Below are 27,668 nucleotides of genomic sequence, written 5' to 3' on the forward strand. Positions count from 1 at the left end.
ATTTTATTCCTGAATATGTATTGCTAGCCACAAATATCACACCTCCAGCTTCTCCAGAGGAGGGCCTCATGGCGCGAGGATTCCTTTCGTTCTGAACAAGTGGGAGCCCCAAGAAGCTGTTGGGTTTTCAAAACCTTTCAGCAGTCAGGTGTAATATCTGGGCTCGGTGCAGGGTTTCTCCCGTGCACGGGTAGGAAAACATTGTTCCACAGAGTACCTGAAACCACTCTTTACCACTCTTTTTAGCGTTCTCATGTGAGAATTGCATTTGCCTCATTGAGTCTTTTTAGCGTTCTCATGTGAGAATTGCATTTGGCTCATTGAGACCAGAATGGTTAGTGACATTTCTGCTGAAAACATCCCCAGACAAGCAGATCTGTAAGAATGCTTACATGTGCTTTGGATGCCCACAGCAGTCCCAACTGAGCAGAGTATTCTACAGACAGGTGGAGCCTAAGAGGCTACACTATCTGGTTCCAGAACAGCAAGTGGATAGAGTTGTGTTAGCAAGGGAGCTGAAAACGGCTGGTTCTCACCAACTCCAGCATCCAGGACTACATGTATTATCCCACTAGGCTCCTTCCTCCTGGGTTGTATTTCTTTATCCACCGGTTATTGTTCCGATAATTAACGAAAGTTGAATTATATCTCCGTTTTTATTTTTTAAAAGGGCATAATTGTCTGAAAAATGCAGAACTATGTGGTTTAGAAGCTTGGCACGTGATAGTGTCCTAACATCTCTTTAGCTTCTGGACACTTACTAGCTGATTTCAGTAGTTGGAAATAAAGAGAAGGCCTTTTTTTTTTTTTGGTGGGGGAGGCACTATATTCATTTGGCATTTTAGTTTTATTTTGTAATGTCTGTAAATATACTCAAGCAAACATATGATTATATGTACCACAGATAATCAAGAGAGTAATACAGAAGACCACAGAAAAAATGAAGCCAATGTAACATGGAGCTGTGCTTTTAGAAATAATAGTAAAAATATATAAATAAACAAATAAATAAGCCAAACACCTAACTGGAATTGTCTTGAAAGACCACCTTGCAATTCTAAACATAAGTCTTCATGGTCTGAATTTAATAAAATTTACACCTAATCTTTGGGATAAACTTGATGACAGTTCTCTATACAAATACCCTTACTGAGTTTGACTTTACAGTACATTAATGGCAGAGTCAACTTTGCTTAAAAGACGTTTATGTTCTTGGGCTTCATCAACTTGACCTATCTGTTCTTTGATAGTCAGATCATTTGTCCATGAAGCTTTATCCCACTATCTGCATTTACATATTTCTGTGAATTGTTAGATATTTTTGAAATGGCCTGCTGTGGTTTTTCAGTTATCCGGAATCGCGTCCTCTGACCTCATGAATCCTGCATCTTTGGCAAGCCTTGCATTTTCACTTCCAACCTACTCGCATTTTATTTGTTTTGTACTAAAGAATGGCTTGAATTCTCCGGCATCAGTGAGATTCCAAAGATGTTGATTTACTCCAGCTGAGAAGGCCTCATTTCCTCGTCACTGCTGACCTCGATACACGATTTGCTTGTCAAACCGAGGTGGAGATTAAAATCAATTGAGGATACAAATAAAAATAATGGATACAGAGAGATGCTGCTATAAGCAGGGATGGATATTTTCATGTTATGATGCCTTTCATGTCCTACTGTGACCTTAAAACTGTGGGAAGATGAATAACTAAAATTCTCTGTGTAGAGTAATTGTCACCCCCCTCATGAAGAACCGTGTCATGTCCTAAAGGTCCCCAGTGTGATTCTTTTTTCAGAATGTTTGCTCTTCCTGTCCGCTGGGCTTTTCAGAGTAGCTCCTTCATCAGCATCATTTGATCCCCTACCTCTACCTCATTAGTTTCTAGTGACAGCAGAGAGAGGTGGGGAGAGAGATCATTTATGCATGCATTAGCAAAATCAAACTTAACCATGTAGAAAACTGGCTAAATAAATGTAATTAAAGAAAAAAAAATGAACTTGGAAACCTCAGCTAGTAGTAATGGCCGTTAACACAATCTTGCTAATGTTCTTCTCTTGGGGACTGGACTTATTTAAGGATAAAAAGGAGAGGGTTGTATCTTAGTATTCTGAATTCCCATCGAAAGTCATGATTTCCTAATCATCACTGATCTGAATGATGGAGTCATTTTGTGTATCTAATTGAGACAGACCCTATAATCCAATGAGAATAGTAACAACAGTAACTCCATCCACTGGGCCCTTGTCCCAATCAGTACTGTGAAGATTTGCCCTGCGTTATCTCTTTTAATCTTCAGGATGCTCTCAGCACTGTATCCTCACAGTACTCCAAGTTCCTGTTTGTTAGGGGAGGACACTGAGTCTCTGTCACTTAAATGCTTGGGAAGGATGAATGATGTAGTAGAAATCTCACAAGAATAGGGGATAAATATGGGTGCTGTTGCCGACTGAGGTACAAAGAGACTAACACTACAAGGTTGTCAGTGTGGCTCAGCACACAGGGTACACGGGAGACCTAGGAGTCTTGAGGCTTTTGGTGACAGCAATTAAGTGGGAAGAATAATGATGAAGAGCCACGTTTCCACTCTGTTAAACTCCAAGCATCTTAGAGGGACTGCAGTACTGACTTCACGAGCGCTGTGGTGGGGTAGAAAAGAAAATTTAAGGCTTATTGGTCGAAACGGAATGTTCAAAGTCAGGGAACTCAAAGGAATGTATAATAGTTACCAAGTTCAGAATCAGATTAACCCAGGGAGGAGAGAGCTGGGAAAATATCTACATTTCACTAGATAACAGGGGTGGAAGGAGCCAAGAACTCAGTTGGGGTTTGACGAAATGAACCGGAGCGTCCAGTGAGCCTGAACTGCACATGAACCACACCCAGTGGCCTTGGCAATGTCCCCTTCAAGATGATCCGGTGCTAACAAACCCACACAAATGGGTTAAAACAGGAAGCAGCGTGTGTTCCAGCTTGCTTCACCTTGGGAGACAGAGTTCTGTAAGGTGTCAATAATTGTACCACTCTGAACACACCTAATCCTGCCTCTGAAAAGACTGAGAAGGCTTTGAGCCCCAGACAACAGATGTAGCCAAGGAAGAAAGGTTCTATGCTTTTAAAGCATTCAACCGAGATGCTAAGTAGCATGGGTGCTCTTATTTCTCTCGCGGACTTGGTTGCACTTAATGCCAATCATGCAGGTAGTCTCATCTACATACTGTCCTGCCACTCCCACCAGCTGCCATTTCTCCGCAGAAGGGGACTGGGTTTGGAAATGGCAGAGATTCTCTTCCTAAGGCCTGGTGTGGGTGAGTACAACCCACAAGGGATCTGGTTGAGCTGGGCTATCTGCCCCAAACTTGTCTTGGGAGGTTACATCCTTAAGGGAAAATGGGTAATGAACTTGAACCAAACATACATGTTTAATCTGAGAATCCAATAAGATTTACATATCAAGGAGAAAGAGAAAAATACAGTATTCCTGTTCCCAGGCATGCTTAGAGGTGTGTCTCCTAGGTGATTTTAGATCCAGTCAAAATTGACACTCAAAATTAATCATCACAGTCACCAGAAGCACTCAGAGGCTGAGTTTATGCTCAAAGACAATATTTGTAATTCCAGTCCTTAGCAAAGAGCCCAAGAGGAACCTTCCCATCATAAGCAGAAAGTCCTTCTGCTGTTAGGAACATGGTCTTGAGGAGGTAGCACTGTTGAAAAGTAGCAGTCCTCTAGGACTCTTCAATTGGTGAAATTATTAAGGCCACTCCACGTAGTTGAAAGGAGATTTATTTAATGGTGTAACTTACAAATGAAGGGATAGGTAGGTTGAGGGTTTGGGGAAAGATGCAGCGTAGTCCAGCAGTGTTCTCTGGAGAGCTCTGTGGGTCCACCTCTAGCTTCCTCGTTCCCAGCAGCAAGAGAGCACCGCTCCTCCCGACCTCGGGTCTTCAGGGCCCTCCCTTGGCCCCGCCTTGTAGGCGTGACAGTTACTGAAGCCTCAATGGGGGTTGGAACTTCCAGATCAAAGCTGGAATGGCTACCCCCTACACTCTTCAACATTCATATTACGTTCTGAGTTTGAATTGACTTCCAGGATCATCTCATATTTTTCTCCGTGTAAGCATGCAATGTGAGAATACATTCATACATGAGTATGAATTGGGTATGTAAACATCTGCACACACTTGTGTCTGTTTATGCTGTAATGTCTCTGAGAAACTCCCATTAGAAATCTAAGAAACAGAGCAGGTAGGAATGAGCAAGTCTTCCAGTCTGCGCACAGTTTTCCCCGGGTCTTCTGTGTTTAGATTCTGAGGGCAGCCCTTTGACAGACTGCCAGTCTGATAGATTGGTTTAGAAAGATTCAGGTATAAAAACTACTCCACCCAGTCTACTTTCTAGTTCACCAAGGCTTGCAATCTCAGGGGTCTGGAGCTCCCATTGCCACCCCTCAGCCTCCCAAACCCCAACCCCAGTACCAAGTGTCGGTGGAAGGTGAGCTCGTGAGATCAATGGCTTCCAATGGGAAGCTCCTCCCCTGCAGGCCTCTTGCGTTCTGATCAGTCTGACACAGATTGTGCCTACAAAGCTCTCCTGTCTCAGACTCTTAACTCTCCACTTCTGGGGTCCTCACAGTCAGAGATGTTTTCGTCATGGTCTATTTCTCAAATTTTCTCATCTTTCCCTGCTACCATGTTTCCATCCACTGGTTATTGAATCCAGTAGATCTAGAAGTCAACAATTTCTATCCCTCCTCAAGGCCTTGCCAGCCCGCTGCTCTTGGAGCCACACAAATCTGACTCAGTCCTGAACCAAGTGAAACTGATCGCGTCATTCAACCTTATTGAAGCTAATACCTCGTAGGGTTATTGTAAGGATTACGGGAGATAATGTATGTGAAGGATCCGTATCCTTGCCAAGCTTAATAAATCTTAGCTCCCTTCTCCCACCAGAGTGGCCTGGAGCTCTTATCCACATTTTCCCAGCACTTAGCACAGTAATATAATTAGCAACATTAGTGTATCTAAAAGGCAATTACCATTTAATTGCTCTGGCCCCATCCAGACTGAAGTTATTCTCCATTCACTTCTAATTTGGGGTTAGGCGGTTTAGTCCTGCCCCGGCTCCTCACACAATCACAGTCTTCCAGAGAATTAAAAGTAACTTTAGGCAGACACTGGTTACAAAGTCAAAGATTCTGAATCAGTTTGGTGTGGCCTCCTCCTTTAGTGAACAATCCTGCAAAGGAAGCCCAGTTTTGCTCAGGAGCACCTTTCCCCTCCGTGTGCCCCATGCCTACTTTCATCAAAATGGATCAGCATCTCCATATGGACTTAGATTTAGAATCCTGTTTCAGGTGTGTCGTCCTCAGAAGACATTTATTTATATCACATACTCAGTTTACAGGAGTAAATGCCCTTCCCTCAGCCTGTGAAGTCTGTTTGTCTTAGCACTACTGTGAGGCCACAATGCCCACATGAAGGCAGCATGCTGTATTGTACCTCCTCCCAACCCAATGTCACAGAGATGAACAGCAGTCTCCAGTTAAGAGCCCGAGATTTTTTTTTTTTTGAAACTTTCAGACAAAAACCTTAAGAATATCACATGTGCCTTTGAGGAAGCCTAGATTGCCCTAAGCCACACGGAAAGCATTTGCATCTGAACCGCTCTCCGTGTGATTGTGAGCTGAAGTAAAAATCTAAATAACTTTTAGCAGTTTGAGATTTGGAACATAGCCTGGGCCATATAAATTCCCCTTTAGTTCCCTTTCTGTTACATCTGATGCCAAAATAAATGGAAGCCATAGAGAACCTTTGAACTCCTTGGTTCTCAAGTGACCTCAGTGAAGTTGGATTGGCAGAACCAGTATTTGGTTTTCAAAGAAATATTTTTTTCATTCCCCCTTACAGTAACCACAGTTACCTTCCTTGGTAGAGGATGGAGTGTTGCCTCCGGGCACTTTTGCTCCAGGAAGTACACATGCTTTTGAGAAAGGGCTTTCTTCTAAAGAAACCCATTGGTGTTGTCCTTGGAGATCATTTGTGTGGCATCCAGGTTTCTCAGGTCCTGGCATTCCAACTCAGTCAACTTCATGTTGCCCTTTTCCTTTTCCCTGCCCAAACCAGACAAAGCAAGTGGCCTGGAGTTTAATGCCACCTCCTCTGCCAGTTAGGGCAAGTTGGCATAGCTTTTCTAGGCTTCAGATTTCTTGTCTCTGTCTGGGAATTAAAACTAATACCTCCCACGTGGATGTCTCTCTTCTCTAAATACTTTAAATAAATTACATTTGTGTGTGTGTGTGTGTGTGTGTGTGTGTGTGTGTGTGTGTGTTTCATTTTACCTCTTCCCAACCTATATCACATAATCAGCAGCCTCTAGTTAAGAGGAGCCCCAGGGTTCTTTGAAACTTCCAGTGTGGAGATCTTCTGTGGTGAGCATGGAGAAGTCAAAAGGAGAGCTTGCTGGGGTTAAGTTTTTCTTTCCACAGTGTGGGTCCTGGGGCTTGAACTCAGGTCATCAGGCTTAGAAGCACATGCCTTTACCCACTAAAGCATCTTGCCTGTCCTTTCCCAAGTATTTTGTTCTTGTAGAAGTCATTGCAGAGGTTGTAAGAGTTTGAAGAACCTTGCAACACTGCGTTGCAATTCTTATTGGAGCATTGGGGTAATTCTTATGGGAACTTACAAGTCAGGGCAAGGAACTAGTCACAGATGCAAATGAGGATTCTAGTGGCAATTGAAACACAGGTCATCCTTGCCACACCATTTAAAGACTTAAGCTACATTCTCTCCGTGACCTGGAGCTTAACTGAAGGTCGACCTGAAGAGTGATAAGCTAGAATGGAAAATTTGGATGGAAATTTTTGGTTTGATGAATTTATTATATTGGAATTTGATGAAAGTATTTGTTGGAAATCTCTGAATGGTGAAACATTCACACTGGAACATGAGATAACTTTCTATGAGCATGGAAAGGAAGAAAGCATGCTTGGGAGAACGAGCTTCCTACCTTCCAAAAGGTTAGTATGGGGAAAAGGAGTCCATAAGCTACTTGGCAAGATCAATATGAGGTTTTTTAGATACCTCAAAATCTTTAAGAGCCTTCTTTCTTTTAAAAAAAATCTTTTCTTCGCTAATTTCATACATAGCTTGATTATATTCACCCTCTCTCTTCCAGGTGTTCCCCTGATCCAACATCCTTCTTTTCTTATTGAACTCTGTGTTCCTTTTTCTCTACTTATGATAATTTTTGCTCTCCAAAATATTCCTGGATATAAGGCTTTCCACTGGAGTATGGTCGACCTATCATTACGTCTGTGCTTAAACACTGCCACTGTGGGGACTCATGATTATTGGATCTGGCCTTTTTATTCTTAATTTCAAGTAAGGCATCCTCAACTCCAAAATGCATGGAGTTCCTTATGAGGTTCAGAGGTGTAAACATTCATACCTACTAATATTGAAAGAGAAAGAAAAATACTAACTGCCATTCAAATATCTGTGTGACTTGTATACATCAGACTCTCCCCCAAAGAAGTACATTTACAGGCTCTGTCTGTTGGATGGAACAATTATAAATCAATAAAGAGATGCAGATAATAGTCAACAGAAGATCTCCAGTTTGCCAGTGTTTGTAGAGAAGCCGTGAGAACCAGTCACACCAGGCTGTGTTAGCTTTTCACTGCTAGACCAAAAGAACTGAGAACACAACTTAAATCGAGGAAATTTTTACTTTACGTCACAGATTTGGAGTCAAAGACTCAACCCCCAATATGTCCACTCAACTATGAACTCATCAATGGGTCATTCCTTGATGATGTCTGTGAATGTGGGTGTGGGTGTGTACGCATGTGTGCATGGGTGCAGGTGCACACACAAATGTGTGTCTATACATGTAGACACCAGAGGCCAACCTCAAGAGACATTCTTGAGGAGCTGTCTACCTTGTCTTTTAGATAGAGTCTCTCACTCGGGTCAGGAGCTTGCTGATTAGGCTAGGCTGGCTGGACAGGGAGCCCCAGGGACCCAGTGTGGGGACTCTGAACTTGTACCACCATGCCCGGCTTTTTCTGTGGGTACTGGAGATCAAACTCAGGTCTTCATGCTTGTGTGGCAAGCACTTGACCAACTCAACCATCTTCCCAGTCTCACCTAGTTACCTCTTAGCACCAGAGTCTAGGGACAAAGCCTTCAACACAGGGGTCACTGTGGGGAAGGGTTTCATATTCAAACCATAGCACTAGATTTACATCATTTCATTTGGTAACTCTGAACAATTTGCCCTCTGGTCTTCTATTTTCTCATTACCGAAATGAGAATGATATTAAGGATTAAATCATATTAAGTTTGCAAAGCAAGAGAGTGTACTCTGTTTAAGTTGGTGGTAAGTTAATTTTATACCTTTATAATAATGCATAAGCATCATGGTTGTTATTACTTATATTGCTATCATTGTTAGAAACAGGGTGGATGCTTATACCTGACACTGACTGAGGTTTCTAAGGAAAGAAAATTGACTGTAAACACTAAGTTCTCTGTTATTTTAGCCATCAATTAAGGAAAATGGAGTTAATAGGAAGTGTCAACTCCCAGTCTCCTTCCCATTCTCATGGATTGTGGGGCCCAGACTTCCTACCTGCCTATACTGTTATAAACTTCTTATCATGTACACACTAGGAGTTTCACACACCCTTGAGGAAAAGACTGGGAGATGCCAAATACTGGCTTTATCACTAGGTGGATGAGGTATCAGCTAATTCCCTACCTCTGTGATCTGTAATTTCTGTTTGACCCAAGTTATACTAAAAAAGTTGAAAGGAGCTTTTCCTTGAAAAAACTAGATTTGTGATCTCTTCTAGTTTTATATCATTGTATTAGATTATATTCATTATATTATATTTATATATATGAATATATATACATATGTATGTATATATCATGTATATATCCTAGCTAACTGTAAGCTCTCATCAAGAAGCCACTGAACACGGAGTTTAGAAGAAATGAAGTCAGGTGCTCAAGCCTGTACCAGCCAGTTGCAATGTACCACTTGATCACGCAGTAGCACATGTTTTGACAGTATGGGGTGGGATGATTGATGACAGGACCCACAAACAATTTCAGTACAGGGAAAGTACAGCTGTGCACCCAGCACGACAGCTTGGCTCAAGGAGGGATCCCATCACATCTGTCTCAGTTTGTGCAATCACTCTATCATGCACTCACAATGACAAAACCACCTAACAGCATTTCTCAGAACATATCTCCTCCGGTAAATGATACATGACTGGAGTCAGTCCCCAGAATGGATCATTGTGACCTAGTTGAGAAACAAGAATTCACCCAACATGTGCATTAATGGCAGGTAGATATGTATGTGTGTGTCATGTTCTTACCCTTGCTTAATGCTCTCCTGTCACCTCTAGGAGAGAAATCATTCCACACCTTGTGCTCTAGGAGAGAGAGTTGTACTAATCACTGTCCCATTGTTAACAAATTGGGAGGCTTGGTTGTGGGCATAAATCCCATGTTTATTTGCCTCCCTTCTTCTCCCTCGATCGCTTCTCCCTGCTTTCTTTCCATCTCCGCTTTCTTCCCCAACATTTCCTCCCATCTTCTCTTGTATCCCCGGAGATCATCACAACAGGTGACGTTCTGAAAAGATGCAAATGGTAGAGAAGTTAAAACACGACACGTTCTTGTGTAATCTCTCTCTCCCCCATGGTCTTACTTCCATTCTTAATTTGTCACTTCATTATTTTGAAATCTGCCTTGTTCATTCTTTAGACTTTTTACCATGCATGAAGTGTGATGAGTTCAACCTCTGGCTACCTTTCCTTCACTGTCAACAGTTTAGTCTCCTCTTTCTGGTTGGTGGACACTGATCATACCTAGAAAGGAATGACATATTTAGGTATGGCAACACTATAAATACATTTCTGAGAATTTTTAATTGCACGGTACTGCCTGTGCCTTTCTCGTCACTGTTAAAAGTCCCTGGAGAGGATAAAACAGACCTCTCTTGGGAAGCAGGTCTGTTTTCAACAGCTGGTCACTGAAGCAAGCAGAATTCTGCCACAGACTACACTGAAACAGTGACAGCGTACCAAGGAAGGATTTTGTCAACCTAGCCGGGGCAGAAAATGCTCAGCTGGTATCAGTAAAGACCTCGTACACAGTTCTGAAAGCCTGATGAACGAAATTGCAGAGAAGATATTTGGAGTCACGGTTCAGCATCTGCCATGAAGCCCTCTGCAGACGCGCTTGAGATCATCTCCTGTGCTGTTCTCATCCTCGTGAGCTTCGTTGGAAACACATGTTTATTTTATTCCACAAGCAAGTGCATCACGGGGGGCCTGCAGACATCCTTTCTTCTCATTATCAGCCTTGTGTTTGTCCACCTTATTAAAAACCTGGTGGTGAACATCCTCAAGATCGTTTACTCCTCTGGTATCTTGCTGGATTCAGTTGGCTGCAAAGTTCTGCACTTCACTGCGGCCCTGACAACTTCCCTGGCCATCTGGTTCATGTTACACTTTGCGCTCCTCTACCTCCGGAAGCTTTACCAAATTGTCTACCCCTTGAGCGGGGCTGCAAGCCTGAGCCAACAGAAGTACTCCTTGAAGGGGGTTTCTGCACTTTGGGTGGCTGGTGTGGCGGTATATATCCCAGTGTTGATATATACTAGAAAACCAGAACACCAGAATCCTGGAAATGATACAGGCTCTTTGTCTACTAACAGAATTTACGTGGATTGCTTGACTGGCTTTGGAAACGAGCAGGTAGAGCTTTACTACGGGAAAATATTTTTAGTTTTGATTGATATTCTTCCTTTAGCTATCTTAGTCTTTGTCTGTTTCTGGATGGCTTTCCTTCTTTTAGAGAAGAAAAAGATGACATATGGTGACATCTGGATCGGAGACGATGATTCAGAAACCGAGGTCCTTCGAGGGGCCAAATTCAGTATCTTGTTAATGTTGCTGATCACTCCACTCTGGGTTTCTCACTTTATCTTGGTCTATTTCTTGAAGGACTTGGCAGCGTACGCCTTTATTCCAGCTGTTCTCACAGCCCTCTCCTCCGGCTTCTCCGCTCTGAGTCCTTTCCTGCTTATGTTGGTTAATTACAAAGTGAAGTTGGTGTCCTTCTGTGGTGTCAAGCAGGGAAAGTCCACACCACAGCCTGCAGATGTCATTCTCTCCCCATATGCTTAATGACATATGAGTGAACGGACTGAAGTGAAGCTCTGAAGGGGTCCCATCACTGGAGGGCATAGCTGCAGTTTTCAAAGCCCTCAGCAGCAGCTTCTGCAAAGATGGCTGGAAAATTGACTGCTCTAGAAATTCATTTCTGAGAGCAACTTTACAAGTAGAAATAAGAACACTAGGTTGTTTATAAACTGAAGAAAAACAGCCATCATTGACATTTATTATTCAGGACAGTGGTTCTCAACCTTCTTAATGCTGTGACCCTTTAATACAGTTCCTCATGTTGTGGTGACCCCCAACCATAAAATTATTTTCTTGCTACTTCATAACTATAATTTTGCTACTGTTATGAATCATAATGTAAATATCTTATATGCAGGATATCTGATATGTGATCCACAGGTTGAGAACTGCCGATTTAGGCTGCCACTGTTTTTTAATGTAGAGTTTCTAAAGAAAGTCAATGATCATCATTCTGTAATGGAACTCAGCGTGGGCATCATGTTAAGTATTTACTCTGTGCAATGTGTTGTATTTAAAAAAGCAATGTTGTTGAAACCAAGGTCAACACTTCCTAGGCAAATTCCTCAAAATGCTTGTGAGAAAGCTGTGTTTTATACTGTGTTTTCCCTGAAAGGCCTCCCAAATGTTGGAAGTGTGTTAGGTAGGTGTGTGATGGTCAGTGTTTGCCATTTCAACCATAGTATCTCATGTAAGCTGGGAGCAGATTTTATTCATTGCCCTGTCCTAGGTCTTTAGTAAAATACAACTAGATGAAAAGTGTTGAATTAAAGTATTAATATCTGCTTAGTCATAATCTCTGAGTGCATATGATAAACAGATATTTGGTTGCTCTTTGCTTATAACTCATTCTCCTTGCTTAATCATATAAAAATATACAACTACTTTTTTTTCTTCAGAAAAGTAAGGACATCGAGTTTATAGATAATTCATTTCTTTCTACTTTTAGTTATTAAGTGGGTGTCTTCACAAATGACAAGACATTATTAAAATCCTCATAATTATTTGCTTCCTAGATTTGGATTCAATTTAAAAAGCACATTATAATTCTAACTAAAATTACATGACCAGATTTTTACTTATTTATTTTTTTGTGGTTAGTCACTTGTAGCTGCTTAAACTCTTAGGTCACAGTAAATAATTATTTTAAATATCTATGCATAAATTTGTGTACAAAGCAGTACATTTAAATCTAATTCTTAATAATTCCTTTTTTCACTTGCAGTAGCAATCTGTCTAGGGATTATTCTGCTGGTCTAGTGAATGGATCTCTTGAAACTGAGATTCTTGCTCTAAAAAGACTGTCAAATTATAAATCTGGGTATCATTTACAGAAGAGACTTACAATATCTTAGTTGCTAGGAAGTTTTGCAGAGAAAGTAAGTTTCAAGGAAACCAAAGCCATAATTCTGTAATGTCTGTGCACCATTGTGTGTCCCTTGTTTGACATAGAGTTAAAAAAAAAAAAAGACTTAGGACCTTCTGAGACTTCCGGGTGGTCTTCATGGGAAATGCTTAGTTGAGTCCACTGAGGCAGTTTAATCAGAGGGCACCAGGCATGGATCCTGTATAATGAAGTTAACATCTGGAGAGATGGAGGATGTGGGGAAGAGGTCGCCATCTTTTAATTAAAAACAGATGTAGCCAAAGCTAGGAATAACCATTGATCTTAAGTAGTGGTTCTCAAAGGCAGTTCTGGGACCAGAAGAAACAGTATGACCTGGGAACTTGTTAGGAATGCAGATTCTGGGACCTCACCTCAGACCTGTTGAATCAGAAAGTCTGGGTTGAATACAGCAATGTTTTAATGAACCTTCTGGGTGATTTTCATGCATGGAGCAGCTTGAGAACCACTAGCCTAGGGTTGCTCCAAAGTTTAATCCTCACAAATGATCAGAATAAAGCCAAGATAACTGACTCAAGATGTCGTCTTCAATGCTCCTTGTGTGTGTTGCTGCCCCGTCTGCTTCCTTCTAGAACAGCAATCAGGTCTGCCATCTGTGTCCCATACGTTGTCAACCAAAAATGCCAAGCAAATAAATCCACTGGAGAAATTGTCATTTTCACAAAATTAGGGATAAAGCACAAACCTTCAGGTGTGCAAACAATTGGAAACTTGGATTTGGATCGTTTCCTGTTGTATCTAAAGATCCAGTTTCCAGATCATTCCACAGTTGTGTCCAGAAACCAGTGCAAAACATGGCTGGCTTAGTCCCAGCTCAACTTCCCAGTGCTAACAATGCCTCTTTTTTTTTTTTCTTCCCAGATATTTTCATCTAGATGTGGCCTCATTAGATCGTAGTTCTGTCCTTGTAGAATTGATAAGTTTCACCTATGATGGAGAATCTTGTGCTTACTGAATGAGCCATAGTTCTCTCTTTCAAATTATTTTTATCTTAACACTCTCGTTCACTCCTTCTTTTCTCTCCTGAAAAGTTATATACTCTCATCAAATTCTTGCTGGAATCTAAACAGCGTGGGTGAGGGTAAGGGAGAATGAGCAGACACTGTCAAGGTAACACGTATTGGTGGGTAAAAGTGGGTCAGGACTGTTGGATTTGGTATTTCCCGACTTCATCTCTGACTACAGGGCATCTTTTACTGAGGCCAACACAGGATTCTAATCTCTTCTTTCATGGCTCCCACCATACTTCTAGCTGATCAGTTTCTTGCCAGGCTTGTTTGGTCATATAAAGTACCCTATTCCATTCTAGCCCATTCAGCAAGTCATTAAACACCAAGTCCTTTCTGAACCTGGCACCTCAGAAACTCCCTCTAAGACATGCTCTGGAAGTCAAATGTTCCTAACCTACCAGTCATTAAATTATTGAAAGAGAGAAGAAGGTTGTGTTCATTTGTTTTTTTTCTCTGAGTAGATATTCCCTTACTTCTGCTACATAGAGAAGAGTTGCTCAGCCATGAGCTAACTTACCTTCCTTATTCTGTCTTGATTCATCCCAATGGACATGATATCCTTCATAAGAAATGACACCAGGAACTGAGCACAACATGCTTTTCTTTTGCTGTGAGTCTATATGTATTTTTTTTTTTATTTTTACCTTCTCTGGTGCAGCTGCTGTGACTGTGGATTCTTTTCATCTTTCAAAAGGTATTTTAAATGTAACAGTCATCTTGAATCACATATACAGACACAATACAGATCTAAAAGAATGTACATATGTATATCTCCTCTAAGGTTAAAACTAAGGTCTTTCCCATCACTAATGCTGTAGTGTAAGTTAGCTGATTCTTAGTATTTGGTTTCAGAAATCACAAATTAATCCCCAAATCATTAGAAACAATTTTAAACTGATAAATCAGGAGTTAAAACTGTAAAAAAAAAAAAAAGACAAAGATTTATCACAGAAATCCTAATCTCTAACAAGAATTCTACTACTACAATACTGTCTTAATTGCCTTTCAATACGATGTAATATAGAATAGTCATGCATCGGAAAACCAATAGATCTTAGTTATGTGATAAAATAACAATTCATTGGTAATGGGGAACAATTCTTTCCAGGTCACTTCATTAGCAAATGCACCAGTGTCTCCAACGTGAACTTTTATAACACTTAATGTTAGGCCTAAGTTTGAATTTTGTTCTATAGGTTAAGCAATTCATGTCATTGATAAAACACGTATTTTTGTGAGCCGTGAATTTTCTAATTTCACCCATTGTAAAAAGAATGAGTATCATAAACCTTACTTTCTTTCTTAAAGATGAAGTAAACTGTTAAAGCAGCAAACTGATGATAGAATATGCTATCTTACACACTGGTGTAAGGTGTGTTCATCAGAGATTCCTGTATTTCTCTGTGACAGTGACGATCGTGTCTGGCTTTCCACTTAGGCTCCATAGGAAAGATGAGTAACTTGCTTGGTTTTATGTTCCTGAACACTCGGAGCAATACAATCCAGGGATGGAACTATGTTATGGGATTCTGACTGGGATGCCTCAAAGCATACCCATGTTTCAGGGCAACCCAGGGCACTTAAGAACCTGGCAGAATGTGATGTGTGTCAGCCGCCCTTCTCTCTTCTTCATGATGTGTAACCTTGGCCATGATGTTCCTGAGTTTTGCCATCTATAAAATTGGTAGTGCATAAGTGCAAACTATAATTTATGATGCCTCCTTTCCTCACACAACTATCGAAAATAAAGTTACACTAAACATATTGAAGGTGATTTGGAAGCAGAAAGTGTTTGAAGCAGATGTGGGGTTGCTTTACTATTGCAGTTTTGGCAAGAACTTAACAGGGGGGTGTACTTGGCTTAAAAACCATATTTTTGGCTGTGTGTCTATGAGACATTACAAGGCCTTTCCAAATCTTTGCTTCTTTATTTCCATAATGGAAATTATGAAGATGTTTGTAGAGACTCTATAAGACAAAGTGAATAGAGAATATATGTAAAAACACTTCACCCTATAGGCTCAGGAGACAGCGTCTCAGGTAAGAAAGCTTATTTCACAAGTGTGACCCTGAGGACCCACGTAAAATGGTAAGTGTTATGGTGCAAGCCTCTAAACCCAGTGCTATGGAGAATGGAGACAGAAGGCTCCCTGGGTTTTGCTGCTTGCCAGCCTAGCTACCATCTCAGTGAGAGACCATGGCCCAGGGGAGGGAAGTGGCTAGTGATTGAGCAGGACACCTAATGTCTTCCTCTCGCCTCTGTATACATGCACAAGCATACAGCTTGGACCCTTAAGGTGTGTGTGTGTGCGCGTACACACGTAACAGACACATGCTGCACTCACATGCATTCCCACAAACACACACATGACCTAACCCAGTCCGGGATCCCAGTAGGACAGTTTTCTTCCCATGTTTTTCTGAGTAGGACACAGTATGCTTTCCCCCACAGCACCCTTACTCTCTCTTACATAGATGTCTTTTGTTTGCTATCAAAATACTCAACTGTAGTTTCCCAAACATGCCAGAAAATTGATATTCTAGAAATACACTGGATCTGGAAATATCCCATGGCCACTCCTGTCTATCACCCAGAGCTGGTCTTCACCCTTCAAATCTCTTTCTAAAAGAAAAAAACTACAGTGATCAGTGGGAAATTCGCCCGCTCTTGGAAACGCTCTTTCCGAGTTCTCATTTGCAAGCCTTTGCCCGTACCTGTACCCTATGATTCCAGGGCGCTTCATCCTCTCCAGGACTCACCCTCTTATCGCTGCCTAACTCTCATTTGTACCAGACAGACTTTCCCATCTCCAGGGTCTAGACTCCAGTCTGTGTGTATGTATTTGTCATAGCAAGTACCACATTAGACTGCAGTGGCTCGTTTGCTTGCTTGCTTCCTCTTGTACTGTGTGTTCCACACTGATGTAGAGCACGTAGTCTTATCCATGTAGATTCAGACTGTTCCACAAGTGAAGGACTGGAGAGTCCACAGGCTTGTGCTATCCCTCTGTTCCTCATCTGTGCTTCTTGGCACTCCTTGCCCTGTCTCTTCCTAGTAGAAATTTCTTGCCTCTATCATTTATCTGCTTCAAGAGTAGGCATTTAGCAACTGCCATGCTTCTGGCCACTGTTGAATCAAAGAGGGAAAAAAGAAACTGAATCCAACATTTGGAATCCGTTGCTTCCTTGCCAGCCAAGCCACGGAGCCAACTGGGGACATTTCCACTCAAGCCTTCCAGGTCTTCGTTTGCAATATTTTTTCAGCTCTTATGTTGAACAAAGTAAACACAGGGTCTATAGGCAGGCTTGCAATTTGAAAATGTATCTGAGTATAAATTTGGCGGGGGTGTGCGGAGTGCAGGGAGTGGTGATCTTTTCCCGAGTGTTAGTGGATTACAGGCTGAAGAAGTAAGTCTCCGTGCAAATCAACTGAAGTCACCTCACTGCCGAGCACACTCTGCTCATGGATGTTGACAGGCCCAGCTTATTTTTAATTACCCGGCCTCATAATATACATGAGGAAAAGTGGGAATAGAGACTTTGACAGGAGAGAAGAAATGTGTGTAATTCCACCCTTCAGAATGACTCCATGCTAACTCCTTCTAAATGGAGTGAGGCAATACATTTTCAAAAGAATTTTGGTGGGGCAATTTATGTGATGTGTGAGTGTAGTCACAAATCAATGTGCCTTTTATGAGCCAAGCACACCAGAATGTGTATGTTACCACGAGTGCAGTTTCTCAAAGAGATCCTGTTGGCCACTCCAAGTTTTTTCCACTGATGCTGCCATTACCCGCCAGATTTTTGCAAGTCTTCATCTGGAATGACGTTTTCAGAGTCTGCCTGCAAGTCACACACATACACAAATGAAAATCCCTCCCCAGATCATAAAACAAGGAGGGGGCACTGTTTCTAATGACTTGCCTACTTCTTACTATGGCATTTGGCTCTTTGCTACTTTGAGTTCTTTCCCAGCTTATGGGAGGAGTGGAGCCATCACTGGGGTGACCACCTGAGAAAGTGACAAAGCACAGACAGACCCTTTAGCACCAGAGTTTTCTTTTTCTCAGCTAATGGTACTCTCTGAGAGGCAGCCGAGTCCGGCAGACCTCCACACAGCCGGCTTTTCATTTCGCTCTGTATTTCAAAAGCCAAGCCTCAGTTTCGAGATTGAGTAAAGTGTCTTCTAGTTCCTTGAACTCACCCAAAGGAGATGGGTGTCCAAGATGTCCCCAGAGCTTTTGGAGAGCAAGCAAGCCTTGGCTACCTGGCCGTATCTTCCATATGTGAATATTTCCCTTCTTCTATCAATTTTTGTACCCAACTGGGAACGCTAAGCCATTCAAAATGATTTCCTTTCTTCCCTCCCTGTCCAGCTTATATCTTCTCTCCTAAACTTCAGAAAGATTTCTTTTCCAATGTGCAACAGACCTGCCTACACAAGTGACAATACTGTGAGACAAATTAAAAGCTCAATGAAGTCTGAACTGGGATTATTTTGGTCTGTTGGCAATACTCCACTAAAGGAGGCAGATCTTCAGAGATGTATATTGTGGACAAAAGGAGAGCTTCAATGCGAAGAAGAAACCCCCCAGAAAAGTTGGTCAGGTGACAGTAGCTTGTAGGGTTGGGGATGATGATGCCTGTCACTATACAGACTTTTAAGTGATGGAGCCCTGAGATCTTAAGGCAGTGGTTCTCAACTTTCCTAATACTGCAACCCTTTAATATAGTTCCTCATGTTGTGGTGACCCTCCCCATACAACCATAAAATTATTTTTGTTGCTACTTCATAACTGTAATTTTGCTACCATTATAAATTGTAATATAAATATTTTTGGAGATAGAGTTTTGTCAAAGGGGTCATGACCACAGGTTGAGAACAGCTGGGACCTAAGGGGATTAACTATGATTCATAGTAACTGAAATCTCATGTAAAGCATTAAAGCTGAACTGCTCTTTCTGAATACCTGAAACATATTTTTCACTTAGGGAGAAGCCCAGTCTTGTTAGACTGAGTAGGGGGCAGTCCAATTGCAGCTAAGCTGCTGCTAAGGGCCAGAGGGAGGAAGGCTTTGGTCTCTTTCCGGGCTAGTACTTGGCATGGCTTCCTGCCTTGCCTTTACTCACACCATGTAAACCCACACCAGTCATAAGAAATCGAGACCCTTCCATCCTCTCGTTGTAAAGGGGAGGAAACATAATCCGGTCCTCATAACATTTTATTGTGTTTGTGAAGGTTTTTCTTTCCTTAATATTGGAGACTGTGAAACAAAAATTGTGACATGCCAGTAGTTTATTACTTATTATTTAGTTTGTTAAATTAAAGAAAAAATTCTGTTACTGTTGTGGTATGACTTTCAAATGATCTGAATACAAGTTCAGTCTTAGAATACAAGTGAAGTCAACAGTCTTGGCGGGAGACACCCTCCACAAAGGGTAGGAGGGTAGTGGTGGCGCTCACAGTTAAAAGCCACATTCCTTTCTGCAGTGTGTCTTCTAGCGTCCAAACTTAAACGCATTGCAGGCCAGGCCTGAGCAGAGCAGCCTGGGAGGGATCAGCTGAGCTTGGGTAGTAACTTAGTGGGTACTATGAGACTTTGAGCATCTGCCACTGGGCTGCAAACAGCCATGGTTATTGGGTGGACCCATGCAGCCAAGTGAAGACTTTAGATATTTTTTAAAGCAAAGCCCAAAATAAAAAATGTCATGAGAAATCACCCAAGGTCTACAAATTGGGAACTTATGTGTTGCTGGGTTTTGTTTGTCGTCTCCCCCACCCCCCACCCCGCCTTTTTTTTTGACACTACTAGAATCAAACAAATCCTACCTTTATGGGATAGACTTGGCCTTGGCTCATGAGTCTTCAGTATGTACTCCATGTTCCTGGACTTTCTGTTAGAGAATGTATTTGTCCTCAATTGGGAAAGAGAACTCTGGGTGGATGGGAGGGGCTGAAGAGTAAGAAAGCAAAATCAGCCAGAGTCCAGCTAACTTTCTTATCTTGTGTCATCGACTGAAGCAGCTGCTCAGACAGACCTCACCACCCCCCCATTCCCATGTCTCCAAAGGTGATGTTGATGCCCAGTGGAAAGAGACACCAGCAAGGGAAAGACCCAATAATGACCACAGAGACAACTGAAAAGAAACAGCTGGAAATGTGACCAGGACTGATAGACTGTGGGGATTTCCACACATTAAAAGTGACAACATAAATACACTCTCAGTGACCCCTCAAGAGAGAGAAAAGCATTGAAACCACACAAAAAGAACTGGGGTTACAGACAGAACAACCCTTCTTAAAGGAGATGGTTCTGTAGGAAGCAAAGGAATGTTCCAGATACCGGGTCTTTTTGTCTTCTGGGCTGCAGAGTAGAAAAAAAAAATCTCATCCAGAGGGGGATCTGGCAGGCTGACCAACCCAGCTACCACCCAGGCCCAGAACCAGGACTATGAGTTGGCCCACTCCAACATCTATGACATCTACAATTTGCCGGAGCACATGAAAGGCAGGCCAGGTCCTACAGGAGCACATGAAGGGCAGAACAGGTTCTGCAGATCCAAAGCTGCAGGATTTCCATGACACAAAGCAACAGCAGGATATCCAAGAGGCATCCCAGTGAGAGTCCAGCAGAAGCCAGAGGCCTTGAACCAGACTAAAGACTCATTGCATGAAGACTCACATATAAAGATGTATGAGCTGAGGGGTACACTGTATGATTGGCTCACTGTGTCACACTGCAGCTTCCACAATGAGATGTTTTTACTTTTTCTTTTCAATTTTATTTTATTTTGATTTTTTTGAAGGGGGCATTGCAGGGGCAGAGGGCAGAGGCAAAGGGATGGGGAGATGAATGGGATCAGGAGGCATGATGTGAAATCCACAAAGAATTAATAAAAAGTTAAAGAGAAAAAAAATCTCATCCCTACGCTCCAAGGGCAAATACAAAGATCTTATACCTGCTTTGATGTGACGATTCATATTACTTCTAGTTCCATTCTGCTAGCATGGCTACATTTACATAAATATTGCCCTTTCTACGTTCAGAACACCAAAAAATGGATTCAGTGACTACTTGTTAATTGGGTTGCCTAAGGCATATTCGTTTGCAATTTGTATTTAGTCTTGTATTTCTGTGCATTTAAAGATCTGCTTAGTACCCAGCTCGAGTGTATGACTTTCTTCATTGTTTCTTCATATTTCTGTGTTCTCTGTGATCCTGCTACATTACGGAAATTATGGTCCTATCCGGAACTGTCTCTTCATATTATAAAATGGTATAATTATGATAAACATAAAAACAATCCTACTCACACCTAATTTCATTCTTCTTCCCTTGCCACAGGCCTGTATCATTTTATGTCACTTTAATTACAACAGATACAGTCCATCCAAAAAGGAATTAGGGCACTACTTGCTGCTGGTTGTACCTGGCCGTGACACATAGTGTCAATGTGGTGTTTTTCACTGAAGCCGTGGAAATGGCCTGTGGATCTATAGTTCATCATAGGGGTGCAGACTGAGGAGAAATAATATAAGCTAGAAGAAAGGCTATTTGCTGATGAGCTGAAACCCAGTCTGGGCGGTCTCTGAACCTATGAACGTGTGGAAGGAAAAGTCACTATGAGTGATTTGTGAGTACAAGGATGAGTGTTTTCCTCTGAAAAGCTCTGTGAGGATTACAGGGAAGGTGATACGCTTTCACATCTAAGCACTTGCTTTCAGAGTTCTTTTTTAGATTTTTTTTTATCAATAATAAAATGTCTGGTTTTAAGTTTTATTTTTACAAATACAGTGTTTCTTTTTCTTTAAAATGGTGATTTCAGAAGAACTGTATCCATATGTCATAAATAGATCATTTCATTTGAGTTTGAAACAATACCCTAATCTGTTCTTGCATGGCTCTGTATTATAATTGTCTGTAAGTGATACATGTGTGTGTAAAGGGGAGAGGAAACATGAAAAATTAGGTCATAGGTTTGAGGTGTAATTTTTTTTTCCTGTGGCATAGCTATACAATTTTCATGACTTAAAAAGGAGGATGGGTCAAACTCATTAAAAATGATGTACTTAGAATAAGTGTCCTTTCAAGAAAATAAACCAGCTATCCAGAAATGATGGCACATAGTTATAATCTTTGGAGGTATAGGCAGGAGAATCACTTAAGTTAGAGACCAATTTGGTCTACATAGTTCCAGGCTAGCCAGGGCTATACAGCATAAGCATGTCTCAAACACATAAATTTAAGAGCTTTCTTAGACTCTTGGTCTTGTATGAAGAAGCTCATTTTCATCTGCCTAGATGCACTTTCACTGTCCAGTAACCTTTGCATTCAGCAAGACACACCTTCATGACAGACAGAATCCACAGAGCCAAGCCTGAGCCATTTACGATACTCACAGGTGGATACCTAAGATGACTTGTGTAATAAGAGAGACACACGCCAGGAAACAGAATCCTTTTTCAGCATCTGAGAGCTGACAGAGGATGATTGCACTCCAAGGCACCACCAGGAGATCTCTATTTCTGTTCTTGACATGTGTGGGTACCACTGTCACTGCCGATGGTGATGATGATAAATGATGAGAAAATGAAGTGGGAAGTGATGTCTCTTACCCTGACAGATTTAAAGGATTGCCATAGGCATCCCGGAGGCAAGTGCTGACGGAGGATATTCTGGTGTCTGCGTCAGGTCACTCTGGTACTGTCAGGCAATGCCGCTTGAAGCAGAGGGCATTGCAATAACTCGATTCAATCTCCCTTGCCTCTCTTGTTGAATTTGAGATTCACACCACATATTCTAAACTAGCCATTACTTTTGATTAGTTAGTCTTATACCTGTGTAATTACTATGGAGATGTAGTATTCATTGTTCCATACACAGCATCCAAGGATAAGCCCACACAGAAAATACCTGAACACAGTTTCCCTAACACTTCCAGGAGACTGTCTTTCTATAAAGCTCAAATGTTCACCCAGGGTATGATAAGGGCAGGGTATGGGCTTCTTTGAAAGCTAACATTTATCATAGGAGAAAACTCTGACCCAGGTTGCTGCCCAGGAGAAGATAAGTGCAAATCAAGTAAAGCAAAGGATTATGGGTGCTCCCTGGGGAAGTGGAGCTGAGGACCAAAGGAGCTGTGCTCAGGGCTTTTGGAAAGCCTTGGCTTTGTTGAGAGGAAATGTGCCCCAGGGCAATGCTATTACCCAATTACCTGTTTCTGGTTTTATTTGTTCAAGTAAGGATCATACTTTTAGTTATAAATAGCTAACCTTTGGCCTTTCTTTTCTGCTTCTGCCTTATCCAGGAAACTATAAGTATTTGACCTTACTCAAAATGTACAAAGAAGAATAATGGAAGCCCCTGAATACCTTGATTTGGATGAAATTGACTTTAGTGATGACATTTCTGTAAGTATTACTATCTAAAAGCAATGTTTTCACGGTGTTCTGACCTCAAGCTTATGAGCTGCTTTCTTTGTATTGTCTGTATTTCCACAACTCTCCCGACTACATTTATGAACTGAAATCAAGCTGTGTAACAGAGACACAGTGTGGTTTGGGGGTGGGGTTCTCTGGCCTTAAGACAGAATGATGCCAGATCCTGTTTGAGCTGGGGGTGGGGGGTGCAAGACATTCAGCCTTGCTTAGCATTCCATTCCTAATGTGTTTCAATGTTGTTTTAAAATTACAGATGAGTCTATTTGTAAAGTTTCAGCACATGTACATAATTTTACCTATGAATGTTCATTCGCTGTTTCCTTATATGTCTATATCACATTCTCTCAAGTTCACAGGAACATAGACTGCCAACTTGACATTTAATTAATGTAAAATAAAGGGAGGGGATTGGAGAGATCGCTAAGCAGTTAAGAGCAAGTACTACTCTTCCAGAGGATCGGAGTTCAGTACTCAGCACCCATATCAGATGGCTTGCAACTGCTTGTAACTCCAGCTCCAGGGAATCCAATGCCATCTTCTAGCCTCCATGGACACTACACTCATGTGCACATGTATGTGCATACACACACACACATATACAAAACAAAAATAAATGCTAAGATAAAGGGAAATTGTCCAATCATTGAAAACATCAAAACACAGATTGGACACTTGGGAATATTGACAAGTGATGATGATGAGTCCCTCAGTTCCCCTAACACTCGCCTCCTGCTTCTTCTCCATTCACTAAAGCTTCTGAGCAAATTGTCTACGTGCAGCGTGCCTAGAGCTGCATGTGATGTATTCCATGCCATGCAGTCAGTTCTGATAACCAGCGAAATGTTGACACTATTGCCCCAGAAGCTCACAGTTTCTGACCTCATTTTCTTTGATTTCTCTGGGCCTGGAGCTTTCGGTCACCACTGGATGTTGCCCCCAAACACTGGCATTACTTTGACATGCATCTGGCTGGGTGTGTATACCTGTGCTGTACTTCTCACTATACATACAGTAACGAGTGGACTGCACATGACAGGTAGATTACAGGCATGGATTTGATAAATCATCTCCTCCATACAACTTTGGATCTTTCTGGTTTTGAACAAAAAAAAAATATAACTTTGTTATTCAGCCTATTTCAGCTTCTACCTAATTTTTGTTGGTCCTTATTCAGACTAATGTGAAGTAAGAGTTCTCTTCTCTATGATGTGTGTGTGTGTGTCCATCAGTTACTGTGCTTGACTTGAGAAAGTGTTCAGAATGTGGTTCTTTTGTGACTCTTCCTCTCAAGATATTTGGACTTGAATGAAAGACAATTAAGTGAAAGACAGTATGGAGATTTGTTGGAAAGTTGAAAGATGTAGAAAGAAAGAGTGTATAATCATTAATAGTTGGGTGGTAGCTCTTGAGGTTTGATGGCAAAATTGTAGTTTGAAAGTTGATTTTTGTATGTGTGTGTGTATTTGTTATTTTTGGTTTTGTTTCAAGCAGTTGTTTGTTTATTCATTTTTCTGTTTGCTGTGCTAGGGAGAGAACCTACTGAATCATACATTCTAGGCGTGTGTTCTACCACTGAATTGTATCCCCAACTCTTGGTTTTGTTAGACAAGAGCGTCACTATGTAGCCCGGACTGACTTTGACTTTATGATCTCCGGCCTCAGACTCTAAGGCAGGTGTTATACAACCTGACTGGGAGAATAGGCTCTGAAGGCAACCAGCCCGGGCTCCTAGTTTCTTCTGCCCTTCGTTGGCTGGATGATTTGGAGCACATTAGTTTCACTTCCCTGAAATACTCACCTCACTTTTAACATTGTCTTAAGGTTTGAGTGAAATGATAATATATGTGAAACACTTAGCTTGGCACACAGTAAGTTACTCTTTAAAATAGTAGCTTGTGTTATTGTTTCAATGAATAATACAATAATATTTATCCGACCAATCGTGGAGAAAGAACTCGAGGGAAAAGACCAGGCATGGTGTCAAGATTTTCTTTTAAGTACAACAGAGCAGTTGTATTTACAGAAGAATCAACTGGCAGCAGCCCATAATTTTGATGAATTAGGAAGCTCTGCTTGAAAGATAAAATGTATTAAGCAATAACTGAAGCTGTTTAGCAAATTGGGTTACAGGATTATACAAGGGTTGAGCCTCTCTAACTTGACCACTCTGAACCATAAATTCATGTTTCCATCAGTAAGAATGTACCTTCCCCAAAAGTCCCCTTTTATGTGGACTCTAAGGTTTGGATCTTTAGCCCACATTAAAACTTAAACCAGGTTCGAGCTGTATAGCATTGATGAAACAATAACGGCTAATGCTAATTATCTCCTGTGGGCCAGGCAACATATGTCTCATCCTCACACTGATCCTACAGAGAAGGTATTGTAAGCACCTTCCTTTGACAGATGAGAATACTAAAGCATCGAGACCTTACATCTTGCCAAGGATCGCCCGGTTAATCAGGAGCACACTGATGAATAAAGTTTACTGCACTAATTCACAGCAATGGCAGTTTTTCTGCCCATGTTTCCCATCCACGAATATTTGGTGATGCAGCATTTTCATTGGCATACAGGGAAGGTGCTACTGGCTCTGGCGGGTAGAGACCAGGAATGTACAATGTACAGGACAGCCTCCTCAACGGAGGACTATCCAGCCCAAAATGCTGACAGTGTGGAGGATGAGGAGTCCAAGTCTATTGCAATCCCCCTTGAAACTGAAGAAGCTCTATTTAGCAACCTCTCCAGCATTAGATTATTTTATCATAATTCAGTATGATGCAGGTTTAATACCCTAAATGTAACAGAGTTTTACTGTTCATATTTAATGATTTTATAGAGAAAAAAAGTGAAGACAAACTCATAAACAGTGAAGTAAGTGTTCTCGGCCTGTTTGGGTAATCTAGGGACTTTGGCCATCAACGTTGCTAAATGAGAATGATTCCAATGCTGAGACTCAGAAAGGAACATGTTTCCCAACTATTAACTCACGAGCGTAAAGAGAAATGAAGTTTCCCATGAACGTGCTTTTGTTTTTTGGATTGCACAGACCTCTATCTCTGCCACCCTTTTGCTTCTTTCCTGATGAAGAGTCAGGAGGAGGTGGCGGGGAGTCCAGGCAGCATTTGGAAAAGATGTTTACAAAACTCATGCTGGGGTTTAAAACTCCCCTCCTCACTCTCCAACTATAGCCCAATTACGTAGTTTGGGCTTTGTATTTCATGGTTTTTCCCTCTGGTCAGGGGACTGGTTCTTGTTTTAATTAAAACACAAGCTGTATATTTGTATAGAAAAAAACAACTAGAACTTTCTGTCTTTATCTAATGAGACAAAACACAGAAGGCAACCAACTTATTTTGAAGTTCTCCAGACTTGAAAATAATGGGCTTCCTCTGTAAAATGCAAAGTTTAATCTTGAAAAAAAAATGCAAAGTTTAAACTGTGCATCCCTGTAACCCTGCCATCTGAGGGCAGAGCACTATGGAAGAGCTGTGTGCCTATGAGAGAGGGCACACACAAACCTTCCTCTCACAGCAAATGAGTTTACAGACTCCTCTTTTATTCATGTGAGAACCGAGGTCCCTCCTATCATCAAAACAAAAACACAACCCTCCGCGGCTCTTAGGAAGCATGGTATATTTATTTTACTAAGCAAAGCCAATTTTTTTTTTCACAAAATAGTATCTTATCCAGGACTGAATAAACAAAGCCGAGGCTGAACAAGCAGATAGGAGAAGCACATCACATACAGCCACCGTCTGTTAGATGTAGGCCCCGTCACACACAGAGCTGAAATCTTTCAAGTCAGTTATCTTGCTCAAGCCTCACAAAGCTCCTCCTGTCTCACAGATGACAAAGTCGAAACTTCCAGAGGTACTGGGACTCTCATAAGGTTACAGCCAGACCATGGCAGGGTCAGGACTTGACTACAGAACTGTTTGACTCAGAAGGGGACTGTGACCTTCTGAGAAACTTTGTTGAATGGAAGCACCTCTCCACCTCGGAACCAGTCACCTCGTGTCCATTTGATACTGGAGTGGCCCACAAATCGCTTCTTGGCAGGAAGGGACTTGGTTCCCATTATAAACAAATAAAATCAGATAAAAGGAAACCAAGCAAAACCCTTACTTTTACTACCCTAAAACTTCCCTAGAAAGTGACCAGGACCTTCATGTGGACTCTGGATTGCCCGGTCCCTGCTTCCTTGCTCCTATCAACCATGTCTTGCCTAGAAGCCAACCTGTTCTTGTACATATGGAAACCTTCCTTGGTGCCAATCAATGCGATGTGGCTTCAGCAACATTCAGAATACTACTACTTTTTTTTGGTGTTTTATTTGCTGCATCCTACTTTTGAGTCAAATTGCCTCTTATTCCTGTCTTTAGCCCCATGGAATTAAAAACATATTCCTTGTTTCAACACCAAATGCCTTATATTACATAGTTTTCTAACTGCCTCCCAAGAAATATACTAGGAATTGTCTAATCCAGAAACAATGTGTTATATGTTTCGGACCTCAAGACTGGAACTAAGTGACCCTCCTCCATCTTGGACCAAACACTCCCAGAAGAGAGGAACCTTAGTCAG

The 27,668-nt window shown here is 41.6% G+C and overlaps 2 protein-coding genes across 3 annotated transcripts in view; both read left to right on the forward strand.

The window, feature by feature from the left end:
• Nucleotides 1–27,668, forward strand: part of Sncaip (synuclein alpha interacting protein) — a 140,342-nt gene that overhangs the window by 47,037 nt on the left and 65,637 nt on the right. For both annotated transcript variants that reach the window (XM_052742185.1, XM_052742184.1), the window contains exon 2: nucleotides 22,949–23,051. In XM_052742185.1, the coding sequence (XP_052598145.1) occupies nucleotides 22,995–23,051 (57 nt within the window). In that variant the 5' untranslated portion in view covers nucleotides 22,949–22,994. The remainder of the gene's footprint in view (nucleotides 1–22,948; nucleotides 23,052–27,668) is intronic.
• LOC128112820 (uncharacterized) lies at nucleotides 10,238–11,235 on the forward strand. Its single transcript, XM_052742186.1, has one exon. It carries the CDS (start codon nucleotides 10,238–10,240, stop codon nucleotides 11,207–11,209), a length of 972 nt encoding a protein of 323 aa, XP_052598146.1. The 3' UTR covers nucleotides 11,210–11,235.

Source organism: Peromyscus californicus, unplaced genomic scaffold, assembly GCF_007827085.1.
Source record: "Peromyscus californicus insignis strain IS unplaced genomic scaffold, ASM782708v3 Scaffold_17__1_contigs__length_78620276, whole genome shotgun sequence".
NCBI lineage: Eukaryota > Metazoa > Chordata > Mammalia > Rodentia > Cricetidae > Peromyscus > Peromyscus californicus.